The sequence below is a fragment of the Erinaceus europaeus genome, chromosome 15 (genome assembly GCF_950295315.1).
Source record: "Erinaceus europaeus chromosome 15, mEriEur2.1, whole genome shotgun sequence".
Taxonomy (NCBI): Eukaryota; Metazoa; Chordata; class Mammalia; order Eulipotyphla; family Erinaceidae; genus Erinaceus; species Erinaceus europaeus.
The window spans coordinates 68,276,694-68,300,842 of record NC_080176.1 but is presented as its reverse complement, the minus strand read 5'-3'; the positions used below and the strand labels follow the sequence as shown (position 1 = coordinate 68,300,842).

The following is a 24,149-nucleotide window of genomic DNA, read 5'->3' as shown; positions in this document are numbered from 1 at the left end:
TGTACCCCCCCCCAATATCCAGCTAGCAAAAGCCTTAACTACATTAAATCTCTTTAATATTTACAATAACTCGGACTTACCTCCTATTATTCTTCAATGGCAAACACCATCTACTCTCCCATCTATTAAGGTCAAATGGAAAGACCCACTTGATAAAATTTGGAAAGGGCCTGACCCTCTATTGACCATGGGAAGATGTTTTGCATGCATTTTCCCTCATAATTACTCTAAACCTGTCTGGGTTCCTGCCCTCCATGTCCAACAATACCCTCATGATGGCACTGTTATCCCTGAAGAACAAGAAATACAAGAGGACTAGCCACAGGATACATCCCAGGATCCATAATATGACATGGCAGAAACTACAAAAGTTGGCTCACAGAGCCCTCTCTCCTACCCCTTCCCTGAATGTCTTATGTTATGACTGGCCAGTTGTGTTTTGTGAGTGAGTGTGTTGAATGACCAAAAATTTTTGTATGACCCATCTGCTCAGAGTACTCTAAATGTTAAAACCATTGTCACTAACATGCGTTAACTCTCTAAGTAACCTGCGTCTGTTTATAGTCCAAAGTCAATTATAGTAAACCTCTAACTTGTTACAAGTTTTATTTTTTTCACAAGTAAGTGATTACAGCTATCAAGCCTTCATATGAAGAATCATCTGTTCATATGGTAAGGTATTAAACTTTAAGAGGTTCCTCCATATTCAATCTATGTGAATTCACAACATTCACATAGTCTTGTACACTTAACTTGTGTATCTTGTCTTGCCACCATAGGCCTGCCTTGGTCAGCCAACAATTTTAAGATGTTTCTCTTTATAACATGATCCATGCCACGACATCCTTTACTACCACCAAAGACAAATGGCTGTTCCCCTAGACATCACATCCACTGTTTCCCTTAGACTTGAGATATGATCCCACTTCTTCATACTAATGAATACATTCCCCCTTCCTTACCTGTCTACCCTTAGTTGTGGGACCATAGCTTGTTTTACTTCTTCTGCTCACAATAGGTCCTATAATTCTTTTTTTTTAACATTTTAATTTATTGAGAAAGAGAGGAGGTGAGAGAAAGAACCAGATATCTTTCTGGTACACATGCTGCCAGGGATTGAACTTGGGAACTCACGCTTGAAAGTCTAATGTCTTATCCACTGCGACACCTCCCAGACCATGGTCCTATAATTTTTAATAAGCTCATGGCCTTTTTGCGGCAACAGATTGATGCCATAAAGATGCAACCTATACAAACTCACTATCATAGGCTGGACATGGCAGAATATTGACTTGCTGTGGAGGATTTGCCCCCCTCCATCAGAACGTCCACCATGTAGAGGGATGGCTAGCCAATGACAGGTAAAAGAGAAACTAGCGCTATCCAATCAACCTAAGACAGGGCACCTGGTACTACTGGGTAAAAATGACCAGGTGTTCCAATGACGGGTATGACGGAAGGCTGATCCCGAACCTAAGACAGGCACAGTCCACCCTGCCACAAAACAAAGTCCACCAAACATCAAAACATGTGCCCTCAAGGTTGCTATTGGCATGGCCATAGAGTTTATGTTAAAAGATAGTTCCTGGGAATTGGGCGGTGGCACAGCGGGTTTAGTGCAGGTGGCGCTAAGTGCAAGAACCGGCTTAAGTAACCCATTTTGAGCCCCTGGCTCCTCACCTGCAGGGGAATCGCTTCACAGGCAGTGAAGCAGGTCTGCAGGTGTCTCTTTCTCTCCTCTTCTCTTTCTTCCCCTCCTCTCTCCATTTCTCTCTGTTCTATCCAACAACCACAATATCAGTAACAACAACAATATAATTACAACAATAAAACAACTAGGGCAACAAAAGGCAAAATACCAAAAAAAAAAAAAATCCTGCTTCCCTTCACCTTAGAGTCCTTGTTAATAGATAAGTTCTTTTTCCCCATGAATCACCCAGGACCTTCCAGATAACAGCTGACTACCATGACAAATAATATAAAATAATAATAATAAATGAATAGGAAACATACATCCCCCAATACTCAGTTGGCTAAGGCACCAAACCTATTTTCTATAAAGCATTCAAATCAGATGCCCTGCTAACCACGAGAAGCAGATTGTTTGTGTTTCTTCCACAGGAATCCCAGAAAAAAACATCTGGACCCCTGCACACCCTGACATCACCCACTAGATGGCACGATTACAGTGGCACACCCCCCCAAAACCCTAGATGTAACCTGACGCGATCTGAAGAACCTGATTAACAGACTCCAAGGACAGAACTTTTTACTGCCTGCCTGCCTTTCCTGCTTCTACTTTGACTGTCATGTTTTGGCGGTTCCAGCTCACTCTCTACAGAAAAGTGGAATTCCAGAGGCTGACCTTCCTCATGCAGCGTTTCATCCCTTGCCATTTCTCCCCCTAGTCACCTACTTTGGACTGAGACTTCTATCGGACTTGCTGGTATACCCTTTGGACACTTTAGCCAATTTTATAGCAGCTTCCTTCCCTTCAAGTTGCTGGTTTTTCATAGACTGACCCTGAGTAGTTCACAGACTTTACACACTGTTGCCCTGGGCAATAGATAAAAGGAAAGGGGGAGATGCTGGGAAATTGTGCATATGCATTCACATCTGCCATGTTGCCCCTTCAGGCTACTGCTAGTTCCCGTGAGAGTTGAGACATTCTCGGAGTGCCTGTTCTGCCATGTTGTGCCCTCAGGGCATTATCTATTTCCCTGCGATATTTGGAGTCCTTTGGTTACTCCTCCCCTTCCCATTCTCACAAGAGTTATTATCCTATCCTGGAGTGCTATGGTTACTCCTCCCCCTTCCCATTCTCCCGAAAGCTGCTCCTATAAAAGCCCTTCTTCTTCCGCACCTCACTCTCTTGCCAGCGCTTCACTCCAGTGTTCAGACACAGGAAAGGTTACTGCGTGAGGCGGCCATTTTCGCTACCTCCACATGGCCCAACCTGCTTCTCTAGCACCCAACTCTGAGGTGCCAGCGCAAATAAAGATTTGTGTTCCCTCTTCACTCCGGACCTCCTCTCTCTCTTCTCCGTGGTGCAAAATGACATTTTCCCCTGAATCTAGTGGTTTTTAAACAATGGCTTAAAGATACCTTAGTAGAAAGTAAATTATTCATCTTTATCACTTACCCAAAAGTTCAAACTAGAATGTAGAAGAAGCAAATTTATATATATAATTTTTATTTATTCATGAGAAAGATAGGCAGAGAGAGAAAGAACCAGACATCACTCTGGTACATGTGCTGCCAGAGATTGAACTCAGGACCTCATGGTTGAGAATCCAATGCTTTATACACTGCACCACTTCCTGAATCAAAAGCAAGTTAATCTCTTAAAGTAATTCATAATTCCAATTAGATCACGAAAATTCAAGACAATGCTTCTAATAAATATCAACTTATATTTAGTATTCAGATCTTGATGTTCTTCCAAAGCCAAATATTTATTTTCATGTTTATTGCACTGTTACAGGTCTCTGTTTAGAAATCCTAGGAAAGTTCTTTCTCCCCATCTGTGTCTTATCTATCACCTTCCTTGCCATTCTAGTGCTGTTTATCATTTTTATTTTAGTGCACATTTTGCTTGGGTTATAGATAAGAAAACTACATTTCATTACAAATATATAAATATTTAACAGTATTAATAACATTTTGGCAATGTGTACTTCAACCATATTAAAGTGATAATCTCATAAACATTCATCGAAAGCTCCTTTTGATAATAGCTATAAAAATGGATGCCCTGGGGGTCGGGCAGTGGCGCAGTGGGTTAAGCGCATGTGGCACAAAGCAGGGACCGGCATAAGGATCCCAGTTCGAGCCCCCGGCTCCCCACCTGCCTGGGAGTCGCTTCACAGGCAGTGAAGCAGGTCTGCAGGTGTCTGTCTTTCTCTCCCCTTCTCAGTCTTCCCCTCCTCTCTCCATTTCTCTCTGTCCTATCCAACAACGAATTGTGTCAACAAGGGCAATAATAATAACCACAACGAAGCTACAACAAGGGCAACAAAAGGGGGAAAAAATGGCCTCCAGGAACGGTGGATTCATGGTGCAGGCACCGAGCCCAGCAATAACCCTGGAGGAGGAAGAAAAAAAAATGGATGCCCTAAATAAATGTAAAAATACTTTGCATATTCAGGAAGATAGAATTCCATCAAAGAAAGATAGTAGGCAGTTGCATCTGACCTACTAGTATATAACTTCCCATCTTGTGCCCCCTCACTATCCCATATATCTCAAAATGTTAAAAAAAAAAAAAAAAAGGAAATAAAGGGAAGAAATGTGACATGAGAAATGTTTCATCTTAGAGACTAGGGTCACACTCTGATATAATCAGTCTCTTTGAACAGTGATGTTATTGGCATTTGGATGGTCACTAAGAGTATCTTTGTGTCTTAGAATGACACACTTACATTATATACATACCATGAAAATTCACTGAGTTATCTCAGAAACTTCATGGAAAGTTGCTATTCATCATAAACCATTAAGTATAGAGGTAGTTTGAATAACTATGGATTATTCTGTGAATAGTAAATGTCCAAATGTATAAAAAAAAAACCCACAGAACTGACCCCCTAACATAACTTAAAGTGTGAAGTAAGTTAAACTAAATATCTAAACCAGTGTAAATGTTCAATAAATGTTAGGTACCATATTTTATACATCTTTCTAGCATGATAAATATTGTTAGCCATGTGCTGAATTTTCTATTGAGTTGCAAGAATTGTGAGAACTGAGACTCAGGCTTGAAGACCCCTTAATTTCTGTAATGCTCGTATTATATCTGGTATTAGCTGGTGAATTTGAATGGAAATACATGTAAAACATCATGTATTTAATCACATGTAGCCTGAAATATACAGAAAATGTATCAGGAAAATAAAGTTAAAACTTTGGATAATCAAATGTCTGGATTTGTACTTGATTTAGGACTAAATAATACAGTAGTTCTGTGGGGGAAAGCCCTAGATGAAGTCATCAGATCAGCTGAATACTGATGCAACTTTATTGTGGAATGTTTGTCAGATTGTATTACTCTGTCTATATCATTATAAAGATAATTGCATTAAATATGAAGGGTCCTGGCCATTCTTAAGTTTACAGTAAGAGTGAGTACCCCAACCACATAGGAGAGAAAATGAGTTAAGTAACATGATAGGACATCTGAAAGCCAATTCTTGAGCTCAGGTCATTTGATTACATGTATGTATGTCTCCCTTTCTACCCATGTATATACTTGACTACTTTATGAAACTGTAGTAGAAATGAGATGAAATAATAGATATTAACAGTTCTCTGAAATGTTGAAAATGTAATACCAATATATTCTATTATAGTTGCTTGCAAAAAAATAATTATTTTTAGTGCACCAGATATGTTCAATATTTAGCTTATTACCCAATTTGTTCCTCCAGTTCTCAAAATATGAGTAAACTATCTCTGTCAAACTCCCTCTCTCTCTCTCTCACAACCTCTCTCTCTCTCTCTCTCTCTCTCTCTCTGTGTGTGTGTGTGTTGAAGGAGGGTGAAATGTTGGGTCCAGGTATTAATGCACCAGGTTGAATGTTCACATTACAGTGCACAGAGCCTGGGTTCAAGCTTGTTCCCCACCTGTGAGAAGAAGCTTAATTACTGGTGAAGCAAGTCTGAAGGTGTCTCTCTCTTCCCCTCTCCTCTTGATTTCTCTCTGCTTCTATCCAATAAATAAATAAAACAAAATATTTAAAAGTTAAAAGGAGAATGAACTGTGAGTAATTTAAAGCTGAAGCAGTGAGTTGATGAAGAGGAAAGAAACAGTTGAAAAAATACGTATATCGTGTGGTCTGGGAGGTGGTGCAGTGGCTAACGTACTAGACTCTCAGGCATGAGGTCCTGAGTTCAATCCCTGGTAGCACATGTACCAGAGTGATGTCTGGTTCTTTCTCTCTCTCCTTCTATATTTCTCATTAATAAATAAATAAAATATTTTAAAGAAAAGATACATATGGTGCAGTGGATAGAGCACTGGATTCTCAACCATGAGGTCCCAAGTTCAATCCTTGGCAGCACATGTGCCCATGTGCCAGAGTGATGTCTGGTTCTTTCTCTCTCCACCTATCTTTCTCATCAATAAATAAATAAATTCTTTAAATTTATATATATATCCAAACCATTCCATGAGAAAGTTCTGTCATCTGCCCAAAGGATAGTTTATAAGTCTCACTTTATAGGCATTTTTTACAGGGCGCCATAGTTCTGTCTGCTATATTAACTATTCAACCAAAATAATTTGCCTCAAAAATTGGAACACAAACCATTCTACAGATAAGAATCATTGCCCATCAGAACAGTTCACATACTGGCATAATTCCCATTGCCATTCTGTGACTTTAATGTATCTACAAAGTATAGCAATTAGGAGCATAAAAATTTTAAAGTAGACTTTGGAAAGTAACGTTAAACTCAGCCAGTATGTACAGAAAAGAGACTGTTTTCTTTTTAAAGTCCTCATGCTCCACTGGTTGTCTTATCGGATCTGTTATCTTTATTTATAGTTCTCTGAGTCTTAAATCTGATACTGTAAGGAGATGGATAGGGTGCTTGCAATGTGTGTTATAGCAATGATACTATTTGGATTGGCCTGAATAATTTTTCCAAATATATGAACTAGCAGGGCAGAAGTACCAAAGAAAACCATTTTTAAATGGTTTCAAATAATAACTTCTTTACAATAAAATGTGAATTTTATGTCACTTAAGAATTGAGTGAAACTAGAAACAAAAGCACCACAACTACAGGGAAAAAAAGCAGATTTACAAAATTGTTGATGGAATCTTGCTTTACACTATGGGTCTTTAGTTTCTGAAATTCCCAAAGGACATTTTCATTTCCCCTAATCACTATTGGCTTGGCTGGATTAAGCAAGATCATTGGTAAAACATCAGAGATTCTAATTTTCTCTAAGGGCTGCCCCAGTAAAGTGTATGTGTGTGTCGGGAGGCGGGGGGGGGGGGTGAAAAAGAATTTGAAAAGGTAGGATGCCATGGGGTGAACTATTTGGTCTCTTGACTTCTGGGTGACAGTTATGCTCTTACTGTTAATGTCAATTACTTGGTCCCAAGTTTATCATCCTATAAGGTTTTATATTTTAAATGTGCTTAAATGCATTATCTCACTCAGATAACTTTCAGATTCTTATAAATAAATAAATATATATATATATATAACTGGATACATAATTCATTCCAAAAATTATATGCTACATGTTTATCAGTAACAAGTAAACCAGGTTCAACTACCTTTCTGAGAGAGCACAACTCTAGGTAGCTACTCACATGCTAAATGTTTTCATTTTTTACTACATTGGTGTATTTCAGTTTGATTATACTGACATCATGACAGCCCTACAAAGGAAGAAATTATCACTCGTTAGAATTGCTGACATCGTCTTATAAAGATTTGAAGATGGTAATGAAAGTACCTCAAATACATATCACTACAGAGCTGTTAGTGGGTGTGGAATGATTTGGTGGCTGGTCTAATTCATAGTAGTTAATGGGGAATATGAAGTATGGGTTTTCTGGACACATTTCAAGGTTAAACAAGGAAGTAGATATTAATGGTCCAAAATGCTTTCTAAGGGTATTATTAAAAATAACTTCAGGTTATGTATTCCCCTGTCATATTCTTTATACAATGTTGTCCCTGTAACATTAATAGGGTTGCCTTGGGCGTCAATCAGGATTCCAAATGAAAAGAAAGACATAAAAATCTATCGAGAAAATTAATGTGAAGCCTTGCTATTTTCAAAGGGAAATAGCATTCTCTTGTACAGAATCAAATTATTTATACAAACCTAGCATCTGGTGTAATTCAAATAACATTTTGCAGCTTTTGATGTTGTTCTACCTTATCTTAGAATTGTTTACTGAGATACAATTATTTCCTTGCTAATTTTAGATATTGAGCTATAACAGTGCTTTGTTTCTTTGTAGAAAAATGACTCAAGTCAACTCAGGAAGCATTTAAAACAATGTATTAAACAAATGACAGTTCATTTTAAATTTCATGCTATCAACTAGAACTTCACCTTGTATTTCGCATTTGCAGAAAAGCTGGTCCTCCACCGGACGGTGTAAAGTCGCACTTCAGATGTTTTTTGATTCTTAGGGACAGAGTTGTCTGCCCAGCTGACCCTCACAGCATCATGGGTAAGAGCCACAGCCTGTACACCTACTGGTGGGAGCATGGGGGTGGAGACATCTGGGACGGAGGTGGGGAAATCATCAAGCAAAGGATAATAATCAACTGGGTCAGTGGGGTCTGGGTTTAAAAACCCACCAAAATGAAACAAATAAATACATAAACAGAAGAGTTAAAAAAATAAATATCAGTGGTAACACATCACAATGAGTTAAATGTGTGGCAATAATGATGAAAGGGAACACGAGAAGAACAGAAAAAGACAGAATTAATTCAATCAGTATCAAAAACAGTATTTCTTATATTACAAAAATTACTATTATCTGTGATTTACACATTTTACAGCTTTATCAAGTAGGCTGTCACATCTTTTTAGATATTTCAATCACATTTCTTCCCTTGGAATGTCACACATTGCTTCTTAAGAGATCCAAGTAAAATATATCTGTTTTGTAACTATGCAAATAGCTCTGTAAGATAAAAAGAGGTGTGGGTTTATTTCCAGTTGTGAAAGAAAAATGTGTTTATATAGTTCCTCACTTTTCATCCATTTTTCTCTAGCTTGATGTAGTATCTCTAGTGTTCTTGTTATTGGTTAGTTCACATCTGCATAAATGTTGCTTAGTGAAGTCAAATGGCCAAGAACAAAGGGCCTGACATCTGCAGCAGTCTGTCAGCGGCTGACACTGCACAAAACCAGACTGACCAAGTCCACATGATCCAGTGATGCATTTGATAATTAGGTTTCAAGTAGCACTTAGTGTGTCAGTCTTTCTTAGATTGAAATCCCTAAAGAAAAGGACTGAAGTGACTATTTCACCTACATTCTCACAAAATAAATATTCCGCCAAGATTGTAGACTTGTCAGGCATTCAAATAGTCTCAATTCAGCTTTGTTGGAAGGTTGTACTTTTGACTGAGGAGACAGAATGAATTACCTGCAGATTGATGAGACACACATGCCTTGACCAGTGACAGAATCAGAATCTGTGTGATGTGTGTGCTTTTACAGAATCCTCTAAGATTCTTGTACTTCTTCCTCTGGGATATCAGAATCAGAGGAGTCTTTTGTGGCAATGGATTTGAGCCTCTTCTTTCATACTTAAAAGTTGCTTATTTTAAAGTTCACTTTTAAATTATGTACCAAGTCCTCTAATAAGAATCAAGATGAGCTCTTAGGCCAGGCCTCTGATGGGGACTGGGGAGTCAAGACCCACTAAACACAGAGCCTATGAGGCTGTGTACACACAGTTTATATTCTTAAACAGCCTCCTTCCTAGAGCAGCAGCTGCTGGCTGTTCTTGATGATTGTTTCACTTTGTCCACTGCATTTCAAATGCCTATCCTCTACTCATCACTCTGTTTTCCAATGAATTATTTATTAGTTTACTAGGCTGTGGTCTTTGGAACAAAATATAAAACCTGAAAACAAACAAAAAAAACTGAACAAAAGGAAGGGGGGGAAGAGGAGAAAGAAAAATGTGTGTTTAAAATTTAATGACAGAGCCTAGACTTTCTTATTTCATTTGATGTCTTTTGATTAAGGGTGCCTTTAAGCCCAAATGGATTTATGAAATGATGAAGGAGGAGCTGAAGACACTGCAGCCTCTAGGAGGACCCCCCCAGCCATCCATCAGGTGGCTGCAGAACTGCCTCACTTTATCTCTCTGTTCTTAGCTGACTTTGCCAAGCTTCTGAGCAGGGAATCTTGGTTCTGAATTGCAAACTCCTTTTCTGATGAACAGGCAAATAGGTTGCCCTATTTGTTATTTCTTTGCTTTGTCTAGTTTTCTTGGTAATCCTCTGTCAACTCTGTAACCTTTCACCAGTACGGTGTATACAGTTTTGAAAAGTGGTGATCCCTCTTCAAGAAACGGTGATAGTCCATTTCTGGATATAAAAAACTGAGTATTGGGGGGAGTGGGGCAGTAGTGCAGCGGGTTAAGCGCACATGGCGCAAAGCTCAAAGGCAGGCGTAAGGATCCTGGTTTGAGCCCCCTGGCTCCCCACCTGCAGGGGAGTCGCTTCACAGGTGGTGAAGCAGGTCTGCAGGTGTCTGTCTTTCTCTCCCCCTCTCTGTCTTCCCCTCCTCTCTGCATTTCTCTCTGTCCTGTCCGACAATGATGACATCAACAACAACTACAACAACAATGAAAAACAAGGGCAACAAAAAGGGAAAATAAATAAATATTTTAAAAAACTGAGTATTTCTCATAACTTGCTGAGTTTGGGGGAGTCTCAGATCCAGATGTGTCACTCAAATTCCAAGAATGCTATTTGTTGGCATTCATCTGTGGACTTAGATAATTCAATAATGAGAACCTAGTCAAATGTTTCTTTCTAATTGGAGTGATTTTTTTCTCTTTTCTTTCTTTTTCTTTTCTTTTCTTCTTTTTCCTTTTCTTTTTTTTTTTTTTTGACATGGTCTATCATTCTTGTTGCCACCTTCTTGAGAAACTGAGAACACACTAGATACTCAAACAACGTGAACTGAAGTTAATTAAATTAAGCATTATTTTTTCTGTAACCCTAATCAGTTGCAGGTGTTCAGTGGCCCCATGAACTTATTCTATCACACTGAATAGTGCAGAGACAGAGTACTCTCAACAAAGCAACATATCCTGATGCATTACGATTTCTATTCCAAATGCATGTAAGCTGCATATACTGCTAATTAGATTCTTCTCCCAGGATAGGAACTGTTAAAGTAGTTGAATTAAAAACAGTCTTCTGTAGCTGAAAAACCTTTTTCATTTTTTTTCTTCATATTCTTAAGTATGCTATTGATTTCCCGTGGTTGTATTCAAGAGCATGGGCCGTACATGCATATAATATACATACAAATATTTCTTCCAAACTTTTGCCAAAAAGAGAATCCTATTCGATTTCTAATAAGTGTTTAGATAAACATCCATAAATTTTCAGTTCCATAAGCTTTTAAAAAATAACTCACTTTTACTCTGGGTTGCATTTCATTTAGATATTGATAAAAAGGTTAAGGATCAAAAATTAAATTAAAAAAAACTTCATTATACTCCTATTCCTGTCTCTTCTCCAGGCTCAAAGAATGTCATGTTCTTCCATTAATAATAGATAAACAGCTTCATAGCAAAAATGAAGCTCTTAGCCTGCCCATGGGACCTGGTGAAACTTGTTACCCAGTTCTCCTGGGGATGAGGTGAGGTTCCTGAGCACATCAGTGTACAAGCACTAACTTATAGGAAGCTCTCTCACCTAAAATTTAAGCTAGTCTTATGTGTTTATTGCCTCTTGCTTTTTATTGACTTTATGTTGTCTCTTCCAGGATGGCTCACAAGAATACTCTGAATCTCAGAGACAGAATGTTTCCTATGTGGCACAATGACACGTTTATTGAGAGAGTTTCTCCCAGAATTTTTCTCCCAAAAACCTTTGATTCTATTTATCCATCTTCCATGACATGTGGAAACACAATAAAATGTGTCTGCCACACTTAGGAAAAGTTTACGCTTTTCCTTTAAATAGGACTGGTTTCCGGGACTTGCAAATGGGTCGCTTTACTAGATGAGAACCCAGGTCTGGACCTAGGTCATCACATGGAGACCCCTGCAGGGAGGAAGCTCCACAAGTGGAGGAAGAGTGTTTCATTACCTCTTCTTATTCTGTCTCTGCCTTTATCTCTATTTCTGTCTTTCCCTGTCTCTCACTTTCTACCTAGAGAAAAGAAAAAAAAAATGTGACCAGGAACAGTGAAGGTACTAAACCCCAGTGATAACCCTGGTTGAAAAAAATGAAATTACAAGAAAGAATTTCTTGTTTCATTTGAATTTCTAGCTTCATTAATTCATCTCCAATCTGAACTGATTTTTCTTTAGTAACAACATTCCTCACACAGTTTCCAAACACATGTGCTGATAATGAAAGAATGACAACATATGATATGGGGAAGGAAATTGGTGGGGGACCAGTCTGTAGTGCACCAGGTTAAGCACACATAATATGAAGTGCAAGGATGGGAGCAATGGACCAGGTTTACCAGATGTAAGCCTCCAGCTCCCCACCTGCAGAGAGGTCGCTTTGCAAGCAGTGAAGCAGGTCTGCAGATGTCAATCTTTCTCTCTCCCTCTCTGCTCTTCCTCTCTCAATTTCTCTCTGTCCTATCCAACACCAACAACAAAAGTGACCTCTAGGAGCAGTGGATTCATAGTGCAGGCACTATGCCCCAGTGATAACCCTGGAGGCCAAAAAAAGAAAGAAAGAAAGAAAGAAAGAAAGAAAGAAAGAATAATGATAGTGTCTTAAATAGTTCTCTCTGAGCAATTTAACTCCAGTTTATAAGACTGCTATCTCTCTGTTTGAAATTGATATTTTTGTCACCTAAAAATGTTTATTCTTAAATAATTTCTAAGTTTGGGCAAATATATATATATTTTCAAAGTTGTTCATTAATGTGAATTTGAATTAGTATCAGGTCACACAAAAAATTATTCCAAAAAGGCATAAACTCTTGGGGTAGTCAATTTTTTGAAAATCTAAAGGCTCTGAGCACTGTGGAATGACCTGTAGGCCCATCTTAGACAGAAGTTACCTACGTGACTCATCTCAGTCCAAAATAGCTCCAGGAAGTTACTTGACCCTTCTCACACTAGCTCAAAGGACTGTGGGTAGGAAGCCAATTGTTCATTTGGACTTTTAGCAATCTTTGTGCATATATTCTCCTTCCTAAATTGCATTGATTTGCAAGATGAGACAGGATCATCAAGATGATGAAAAGTGGTATCAGGGCACCAAACATGAAACTACTTAATGAGGAGGATGCTTTCTTTCTAAGTCCATATATGATTTAATAGGCAAAATTTCTGTTGCTTTGTTTTGAAAGTTAAAAAGAAAAACAAATTTAAAAACTGTAAGTGTATGTGAACAAGATTCAGGACATGAAAATATACGTACATACATATATATTTATATATGTTACTTTTTATTTGGCTCTACTGTTTCATTATTTTTTCCACCAGAACTCAAATAGCAAATAGCTTGTCACAGAGAACTATTTTCTCTTACCTGTTATGGATCTGGTGGTGGCACTTTCATAAAGAGGAACTCCTTCTCCTGCATTGTTGAAAGCTTTTAGGGAGATTACATAATGGGAACTTGACTCTGGAGAGAAACAAAAAGAATAAGATCACATTAATCTGTTTATTGTGCCAAAATACTTAAAATAAACATTTTACAGAAATCAAATTCAATATAATCTCTTAGATACATTGCTGTTTAAAAATAACTGAATTTGATTCTGGAAAGAAGGTGGCAATTGAGACGATCAATTTTTTATTTTTTATTTTCCTGAATCTTATACAAAAAGTGGCCAAATGGCTAGAGATAAAACACAAAACATCTGGACAACTGCATTAAATTAATACTAAGAAATGAGAGATAATCCTAAACCATAAAACACATGTGATGTGGATAAACCACAGAATGGCATCAACATCTGTGTAAGAAATTCAGAAGGAAGCATCAGACCCGAAACAGTGTAATCTTCCAGTAACCACCAATCAATGATTAGAAAGAACAATGTATTGCCTTGAGGACAGAATATATATATATATACCTGAAAATATAAGTAAGAAGGAAGAAAAGTGAGGAAAACTCAGGAAGCTGGCTAACAGTTTTTGTAGGACTCAAGCTGACTGAGAGACCAATAGTGACTGTTTTTATTACACAGACTAGATCATCCTAGTCACATATCCATCTGTGTTTGTTCCCTTGTATACAACACTACAAAAATATGAAGATCATTTTTAATTCAGTTGGACTCAAATAAAAGCAAAAATTGGGCCAGAAGTGTCTCACAAGCTATGATTTGTTGAGCTCTGGTTTTAAAAGTAGCAACAAGAAAGTGAAATATAGGTATTTAGAAACATTTTTTAGGTTTTATTTTTAATTTTTTATTTACTTATTTATTTATTTTCCCTTCTGTTGCCCCTGTTGTTTTTTTATTGTTGTTGTAGGCTGTTGTTATTGATACTGTCATTGTAAGGTCAGAGAGAAATGGAGAGAGGAGGGGAAGACAGAGAGGGGGAGAGAAAGACACCTGCAGACCTACTACACCTCCTGTGAAGCCACTCTCCTGTAGGTGGGGAGCCGGGAACTTGGACCAGTATCTTTACGGGTCTTTGCGCTTTGCGCCATGTGCACTTAACCTGCTGCGCTACTGTCCCACTCCCTAGAAACGTTTTTTGGACTTCTGGGAAAGTAGGGAAGAAAATTTTATGAAAGCGAGTACTCTTAAATTCCTTCTGAAATAAAATAAAAGAAAGCATAACTCCTATTATAGACAAGTAAACAAAAGGCTTAAAAATAAACAAAGAAAATAATCAAAACTTTATTATTGCTAAAAATGCTAAACAAGATTTAAAAAAATTAAATATCAGTTATGCAATAGTAACATAAATCATGACTATAAAATGCAGAAAAAGGTATGTTTTTATACATATGCATATATATGAATAGAAAAATTAAAAATGGTGTCTATTTTTGGATACAAATACAAGAAGATGACAAAATATGAAATTAAGAAATAGTATAAAAGAATTCAAAACAGTGACAAATACTAGAAGGAAGTACTAAGATAAGGTTAACAGTTATCCTTGAGGAAGAAAGAGAATAGAAGAAATTCTATAGACACAGAACTCAAGAAAGTTTTGCTAATTTAAAAACATCATTTAGGGAGGACTTCTGGAGGCATGGCTAGGATATAACAGCAGCTGCATTTTTCTGTCCCTGATCAACTAGGAATACCAAAGAGGATCACCTGAGAATGCAACAAAATAGGACTAGGATTACTTTGGGAACCCTCCAAGCCATGGGTGGGTGCAAACAAGTGCGAGTAATGGATTGAGAGGGGCTTAAGGTCAGATTCCTGAGGCTTTTAGCCTCAGAAATTACTTACTCAGGAGTGGATGGTGTCAATCCAGCTGTTAGGCAGTTGAGGCACCACCTCTAGTCTGAGTTTTATCAACATAAAGACTGATGAAGGGAGGAGAAGATCACCTAAACATAACCAATTCAAAACTTTGTGTCTCCATTGCTGTTGCCTTTCAGGGGTAGGAACAGTAGCAGGAAAGCCCTAGATTGACATGGGGGAGGAGTGGGGGAAGAGAACTTACAGGGTGGCTCAGGAAAAAAAATCTATACTCCCAGTGGTCCAGAGGTGTGGCTCTATAGTAGGAGTCTTTTCACATTGTTCTTCTGATAAATTAGGAAAAAGGGTGAACAATTCCCTCAGAAATCAGGATTTATTCAGAAACACAGGACCACAGAGTGCTGCTTGGCTTGGCTCTGGCTGGTGGTGGAGCAGAAGATTGGGCCTGGACTTTGGACCCTTGAGGCATGGGAGTCTTTGCATAATCATTGTGCACACGCTTAAGCACACATGGCACAAAGAGCAAGGACCAACTGGTTCAAACCCCAGACTCCCCACCTGCAGGTGGGTCACTTCACAAGTGGTGAAGCAGGTCTGTAGGTGTCTATCTTTCTCTCCCCCTCTCTGTCTTTCCCTCCTATCTCTATTTCTCTGTGTTCTATCCAACAACAATGACAGCAATAACAATAATAACAACAACAACAACCATGATAAACAACAATGGCAATAAAAGGGAAAAAAAATGGCCTCCAGGAGCAGTGGGTTCACAGTGCAGGCACTGAGCCCCAGCAATAACACTGGAGGCAAAAAAAAAAAATCATTGTTCTATCCTTCACTCTGTTTTATTTTTTGATCAATAGTGAGTGACTAAGCTAAAAAACAAACAAAAAAAATCTTATAGTTAAAAATCCCTCAGACTCCCATAGTCTGCAGGGAAGATAAATAACATAAGAAGGTTTAACAAGCATTGTGATATACCACAGGAATTGATGTAACATTGAAACAACTGAACAACTGTTAAGATTCACAACTGTGAGTCTCAAGCATATTACTTAGTCAGAAGTCAAGTCAAGCAAGTGTAATTAATGAATTGAAAAGTAATGAGAGAAGGACTTCATAACACACCAAGTATAATGGTTAAATGCAAAAAACATTGCAGAAATGAACCAGGAGAAAAACCCAGATACAATAACTACAGGAAAGAGGAAAGCTTTTAAAAATAATATCATCCAAAATGGGGAAACAACAAATGAGACTCTGAAATAAAAGACTAATTATCTCGAAGTGATTAGATATCTGAAAGCTGAAATAGCTGAGTTAATTCCATAATTAGCTGAACAAGCTAATACAGTATCAAAACAATGTAAAAAAAAAAAAAAATGTTGCCTGTGGCGCCCAAGTCCCAGGTTCAGTTCCTCATAACACCTTCAGCCAGAGGAGACAAAGCATACCAAAACAAACAGAACCAAAGCTCTTTGACAGTAGTATTTTATTCCAGAAGAAATTAGAATAATATTTGAGACACTGAAACTAAGAAAATGAGATCTGAGGGTTTTCAAATAATCAAAAGTTAAGCTGAAATATAATGAGTACAACCAAACTGTCATCATCTTTCAAGCAATCAGGGACTACTATTCTTTGCAAACCAAAAGCTGTTAGAAAACAAACTTTAGATACCCAAAATGACCAGGAAGATATCAGTCTAATAGTTAACTGCTAAATAACACGAGTTCTAAAACTAAATGATGGTTAAAATGATATTTTATTATTCAGTAGCTACATATTCTGACATTATAGATATAGCACAATCCAAAGACACAAATTAGAAAAGATAGAGATACTAAAGACAAAAACAAATGTTTCAATATATACCACTAATCACAATACTATTATTCCAAGGCAATGTAATATAGTATAAAGCTAGGATTTTGAATATTTTCATGCCCTGTGTTACTGAGGATCAGATTCTTGGTGTGGACAAACTGACATATAGAAGTAAAATAGAAATTAAGCAGGTTTTAAGTTTCTAAAATTTCACTAGGAAAATCAGTATAAATTCAAATATCTTATTTCTCTGGTCTAATTGAAACTGTTTAAAAATAGTCTATAGAAAAGTCTAGAAACAGAGTCAATAATAAGAAGTACTCCTAGGACCTAGAATGGGGTTTTGAAAAGTATTTTAAATTCTGAAGAACAAAGCCTTCTTTAAAAAAATAATAATCAAAGAGTAGAAGTATTGCATCAATTAGATTCATGAATCTTAATGAAGAGATTTCTACAGATAAGAAATGAGAATGGAGTGGGCAGTGACATGCCTGGTAGACCTATAATGCAGGCCTCTTTTTTCTTTCTCCTTCTCTCTCCCCCCCCTTCTCTCCTTTTCTCTCTCCTGTATCTCTCTCTGACTCTATTTTAAATAGAAACAAAGGTGGCCACTGGGGATAGTGGAGTTAAGTATGCACTGAGCACCAACAATAACCCTTATGGGGAAAAAATAAAATAGTAAGAAGAAAAAAAATAAAAGAAGAAGAGAGAGAGAAGGTTAAGTTGGAAGAAGAGAAAGAGAAAGGAAAGGAAAGAAGGAACCAGAAGAGAATAAAAAGAAACAAAAGTCGGAGTAGGGTGGTAGCACAGCAGGGTAAGTGCACAGCACATGTGGCGCAAAGCACAAGGATCCTGGTTCCAGCCTCTGGCTCCCTACCTGCAGGGGAGTCACTTCACAAGCGGTGAAACAGGTCTGCAGGTGTCTGTCTTTATCTCCCCTTCTCTGTTTTCCCCTCCTCTCTCGATTTCTCTCTGTCATATCTATCCAACAACACATCAATAACAACAATAATAACTACAACAATAAAACAACAAGGGCAACAAAAGGGAATAAATAAATGTATTTAAAAAAAGAAAGAAACAAAAGAAGGCGGAGAAGGAGAAAGGGGAGATTAGGATAATCTGAATTCCACTAGTGGTAAAATATGAAATTAACTGAAATATAACACATACATGAGTGCATTAATTTATAAAGATGTTGTATTTATTGTGTGTGTATGTGTTTATGTTTAGAGTCAAGATCTTGCACATACATACATACCTTAACAGCTCCCAGACCAACTTTTTCTCATTGAGAGAGAGAGAGAAACCTCCTCTCCCCAGCCATCACACTTCCATGTGCTACTTGAACCTGGGGTATAGGCACAGGCATAGAAAGACATAAATTCTACCTGGTGATCTAGCTCTGTATCCAGCCCTACATATATTTTAAATAATAAGAAGAATTGGTCAGAGATCTCAAATACTTTGCTGAAGACTAGATAATCAATCAAATGTGTACTAGATCTTTCTTGAACAAACTTCTACCATGTAGCAAAACAGCCTGTGAAGAAAGAATCACCTTAAAATTTCATCCCAATGAACTAATCAAAACCAAATAATAGAATTTGAGTGGTGCTGCTTTGCAGGTCCAATGAACAAATGGATCTAGGCATTAAGCATTTGTGATTGCTAAGATAAAACACAGACATCAAGACATTATGTACCCACTAATGAAAGAACACACTTCTCTCCAGAGTCTTGCCAAAAGGATTGAACCTATTTAGACTGATTAAGCCTCTGGATTGATGCCAATTTGCAGGAAACAGCAGAGAAACATGTTAAACTCCAACTTACACTTCATTAAGCTGCACATGCTCTGTGTGAGGTCTTCTGTATCAATGTTTCATTTGACAATAAAAAAAGCTTTTGAAAATAGTAATGTTATAGGTCCTGGAACATGATAGCAAAGGACCTAGTAGGGGTTGTATTGTTACATGGAAAACTGGGAAATGTTATATATGTACAAACTATTGTATTTACTGTCAATTATAAAACATTAATACCCCCAATAAAGAAATCATACAAAAAAGGGTAATGTGAGTGCCACCCCTCACCATCTCCTGTGAAATTTACTTTGACACATTTATTGATCAATAAGAAAGTTATTGATCAATGAATGTTATGTGCTGTTAGGGACCTAATCATATTTGTGACATAATAACTTTGTTATCAGGTTAAAATCAAAATTCTGAATAGAGAAAAGAAAGACTACTTAGTGTGTGCCATAACTTATGCATGCTACCATGAGTCTAGGTGCCTAAAGACTTAATGAGGAATTGGACCATCAAGACTTCCTGTGCTGGGAGACAGCATAAAGGCTACCTGCAAAGTCCTTCCTGCCTGAGGCACCAAAGGTCTAAGTCCCCATCACCATAACAAGCCACAGTTGAGCAGTGCTCTGGTATCTCTCTGTCTCTGTCTTCCTGTCTCATTAAAATATACATGTTTCTAGGCAGGCATAGATATAGAAGTAGGGTTTGAAAACACTGTTAGGATTTTGAAGTGGAGAGATAAAAATGAAGTAGAAAGTATTTCAGGAGGGGCCGGGTGGTGGTACATCTGGTTAAGCACACATGTCACAATGCGTTAAGAACCTGGTTTCCAGCCCCCGGTCCTCACCTGCTGGGAGGAAGCTTTGCAAGTGGTGAAGCAATGCTGCAAGTGTCTCTCTGTCTCTCTCCCTCTCTATCTTCCCTTTACCTCTCAATTTCTGGCTGTCGCTATCCAATAAATAAAAAATAAAAATAATAAAATTAAAAAATTTAAAAAATAAAAAATATATATCTCAGGACATAGATGGGGATTGTTGAAAATCTAGTTAGGTAGTTCAGCAAACACTTTACTAGGAAAAAACGCCCTTTAAAAACATATGTCTTATTTCAAAAATATGTTATTTGTTTTATGTTGAGTAAGAAAGAACAGAGCTCTGCTTAGCTCTAGTTTAAGATGGTGCTATGAACTGACCCTGGGACTTCAGAGCCACAGGCATAAAAGTCTTTTGCAGAACAATTATACTATCTCCCCAGTCAAGAAGTCTGTTTTTGGGGCCAGGTGGTGGCGCACCTGGTTGAGCACACATGTTACAATGCACAAGGACCCAGGTTCCAGCCCCTGGTCCCCATCTGCAGGGGGAAAGCTTTGCAAGTGGTAAAGCAGGGTTGCAGTTGTCTCTCTGTCTGTTTCCCTCACTGTTTCCCCCTTCCCTCTCAATTTCTGGCTGTCTCTATCCAATAAATAAATAAAGATAATTAAAAAAAAGAAGTCTGTTTTTTAAATGTAGTATTTATTTACATAAATAGAATGCAGACATTTTCTTTTTGTAAACAAGTATTTATGAATTTTTGTTGGATAAAGACAGAAGAAATTGAGAGGGAAAGGGGAGAGAGTGAGGGAGATAGATGCCTGCAGTACTGCTTCACAGTTTGTGATTCCCTCTCCAGTGAAGACTAGGGGTTTGAACCCAGATACTTGCACATTGTGACATGCTCTCTACTGGTTGCCCATCACCACAAACATTTTCACTGTGTTCAAACCATGCGAAATTTCCATTTGGGGGAGTCAAATTACATATATGCGTGTGTGTTTTCACTGTATATTTGCATTTATATGAGTACTTATTAAATGAGTGAAAGAGATTAGGAACTCAAAACTCACATACTGAGCAGTTCAAATTTTAGTTTGTTTTAAATAAAAGAGGAAACAGATAACATAGTGCTAAAACAAAGGACTTGAATATAAGGAGTTAAATTCTCAGTACTATCAGGTTCAATTCCCAGTATTACTAACAGTCAGCATAAAAATTTGCTCTGGTTAAAAAATGTTGCTATGCTTCACATTGGTTTGGTCTGACCCACCCGCCTCTGGGAGATTGTGGTTTAGCCCTGCGCTTCCCCTTCTCTCCACCCCCTATCCTACATACTTCCTGAGTTCCTGCAGCAGCCACAGGAGGAGAAAGATACAGGACACATCTGTGTGGTGATTAGTTCAGGAGTCCCTCTCTGCTGCCGGAAGAGAAAGATGGAGGAGCACATTGCCCGCTGGTGAATAAAGATTAAACTGCATTCTCAGCTCAGTCGTGTGTCTCTGGTCGTCTCTGTTACCCGCCTGTGAAGCCAGCCCGGTTAAAAAAAACAAAAAAAGAAGAAGGGTGGGGGCTTCTTGTCACAGTGTATGAGAGAAAATAGGACAAAAAGGATTAGAGTAGCAATTTAAGTGATTTACCTAAGAAGTGCAATACTCAGCTCTACTAAGCTCCAATATGTTATCAGCATATGGAAGGCCAGTCAAGTATTGTCAAATTTTCTGAAAATTCGTAGTTTATGTGAAGTCCCCATGCTTTCAAAGATCAGCAAGTAATTGGCAAATAATTTAAATAAACCTGTTCTAGCAAAATAAACTACATATAGGAATTCAATCCAGGCTATGGCCACTAGTTTAAAATATCAGAGTCAGGAGTAAGGCAGAAGCACAGCGGGTTAAGCGCAGGTGGCACGAAGTGCAAGGACCTGCATAAGGATCCTGGTTCAAGCCCCTGGCTCCCTACCTGTAGAATGGATTACTTCACAAACAATGAAGCAGGTCTGCAGGTGTCTATCTTTCTCTCCCCCTCTCTATTTTCCCCTCCTCTCTCTATTTCTCTCTGCCCTATCCAACAACAACAGCATCAATTACAACAACAATGATAACAATGATAACTACAACAATAAATCAACAAGGGCAACAAAAGGGAATAAATAAATATTTTTTTTTTAATATCAGAGTCCTACATACACATGCAAACATCCACATGTTTGTTGCAAATGATGAATGGAATTTTGGATATCCTTAGTCAAGATGTCAACCATAAGCTCATCAGCCACAAATTAGATACTGCATTTTGTGGCAAGGAGGTTGAATACAAAATAACAAAGCAGATACTCATTTTTGCAAGGCTGCTGAGGGATTATTTTGTTTTCACCTCTCCAATGTAGAATGGAATTCCAAGTGAAGATCGTTTTGTGTGACCCAGATCTCTGCACTTCCCACCCACTGAACAACTGAAGCTTATAGAAGCCAGTGTGGGCCAGTGGACTTTATTTCAAACATTTACTACTCAGACCCCACCTGCCAGCTACCACACTTATGCACTTTTAGACAGCACACTGTAACAAATGCTCTGTGCATGCATAGGCTGTGCTTCTGGGCTCTTAGAGAATATACTAGTTCTCATTTTAAAAAAATAAAACAAAAGGGCTGGGAAGACAGAATAACACTGTAGGGGGGCTACCTAGGGAAAAGGCTCTCCTGGAGGAAGGATGTTAATAACGCCTCCCTCTAAACCCTGTAGGTAGCCTGGAAGAGGAGTCAGATGGTCAAGATGTCTGCATCCTGTACCTGTTTCTCTCCCTTTCCACCTGACTGCTAATGCCATGAAATACACATGAATGCAGATATGTGCATCTGGAGACAACAGTTGAAGTTAATTCTCTTCCCTACCCTGTCATCTAAAGTAGACCATTCTTTTTCTATCCTGCCCCCCCCCCCCCCTCAATGAATGCTCTTGCCTCCCTGGGACATGGTGGTTCAGTCTCTTGTGATCCTGCCATGTCGGTAGTTTAGAACCCTACCAGTGGAGCTTAAAGGGGACCTCAATACCCTGTAGCCTGTTGCTACCATCTTCCTTGCAACAATTATACAAAAAAACATTCATGCTTGAGGCTTTGAGGTCCCAGGTTTAATCCCCAATGGCACTGTACCCCAGAGCTAAACAATGCTCTGAGATCCTCTCTATTTCTCTCTGTGTCTGTCTCTATCTCCATCTCTATCTCTATTGATTTTTCATTGATAAATAAAATATTAAAAAAAGAAAACAAGATAGAAGGAAATGTCCTTAGCTGGTTCATTCTCATTTTAATGGTTTGAATCTTTATTTCACTCTGACTTCTTATAACCTGTGCACATCATCTAGCTGCTATCTGGATTCAGCCCAGTATATGCAAAGTAACTCTAAGTGTGATTCTAACTGTCCCGATACCAGGCTTATCTCCAGTTACCTGAATCAAGAATGATTCTCAGTTATCTGAATAAGACATAGTCTGGAATTTTATAATTCACCAGTTTGTAATCAATGATTTTCACTAATCACTAGAGTCCACTATATAGTGTTAGGCGAGGTGAGCCCTACATTTTATAAATGACAATGGTTTAGCCCTGGGAAAAGGCAACTTGATTTGCGGAACTATAACTTGCTTAAGAATATAATAGAGGGCCAGAGAGACAGCATAGTAGTTGTGCAAAAAAATTTCATGCCTGAGGCTCCAAGATCCCAGGTTCAATTGTCAGCATAACCATAAGCCTGAGCTAAGCAGTGATCTGGCTAAAGATAAATACATACCAGAAAGCTAGGCATATCAGATTCTTTTTGGTCAAGTATTCTCTTATTGTCAGTAATTTAATGATATTGCTTTGGTACCCTTTTAAATTGTGATGAGACATCTCACCAACATTGAGGGGGAAAAGATGCACTGAGGGGAAATAGTCACACAAAAGAAGACTGTCATTTACTGTCACACCACTAGAGGGCAATGTGGAGCTATTTTCCTGCACATGCTCAGATCTCTTAAACTTTAAAATCAGTAAATCACAAAGAATTGCATAGACTGGTTCCTTCAATAGAAGCATCAAATGAGTTAAACACACTTAATATTATTATAATGAATTCTAAATGAATTAATCATTAATTACGGTCAGGCCCTATTGTTCAAGAACACACTTAATGACAACTATGACAGTAATTTCTTATGGGGGGGGATTGCTGAAAAGTTGTAGATATGTAGGTTTGAGGGTTTATCAATTATCTCTAAATATAAAGCACAGTAATATTGTCTGATTTTGTGTCCCTGTGATTGAAGCATATTGAAATAACTTGGTGGCTGTTCATGAAATTGTTTTAAAATTATGTCTCTTCTCAGTGATATCATAGATTTCAAATTATTCATCAAATGATCCTAATTTTTCAGGCAATCTTTCCTATGAAATGCATCACACAGGGATAAAGGACACTGAGGAAATTCTTCATAATTCTTTGAGCATCCAGCTGGCCCATTTCTTCTTTATATTAGAAAAAATATGGGTTGGGGGTAATAAATGCTCATGAGGCTGATAAAGACAAGGGACAGGTGATAGGGAGAAACTTTTGGTTCTCTTT

At 38.0% G+C, this 24,149-nt stretch overlaps 1 protein-coding gene across 1 annotated transcript in view; it reads right to left on the bottom strand.

Annotated features, from left to right (window-relative positions):
- The window catches only part of DCC (DCC netrin 1 receptor), a 1,300,159-nt gene that overhangs the window by 150,297 nt on the left and 1,125,713 nt on the right, over nucleotides 1–24,149 (bottom strand). The window contains exons 17-18 of the mRNA XM_016186489.2: nucleotides 13,234–13,329; nucleotides 8,081–8,313 (exon numbers count right to left, since the gene is read on the bottom strand). Coding sequence (XP_016041975.1) covers nucleotides 8,081–8,313; nucleotides 13,234–13,329 — 329 coding nt within the window. The remainder of the gene's footprint in view (nucleotides 1–8,080; nucleotides 8,314–13,233; nucleotides 13,330–24,149) is intronic.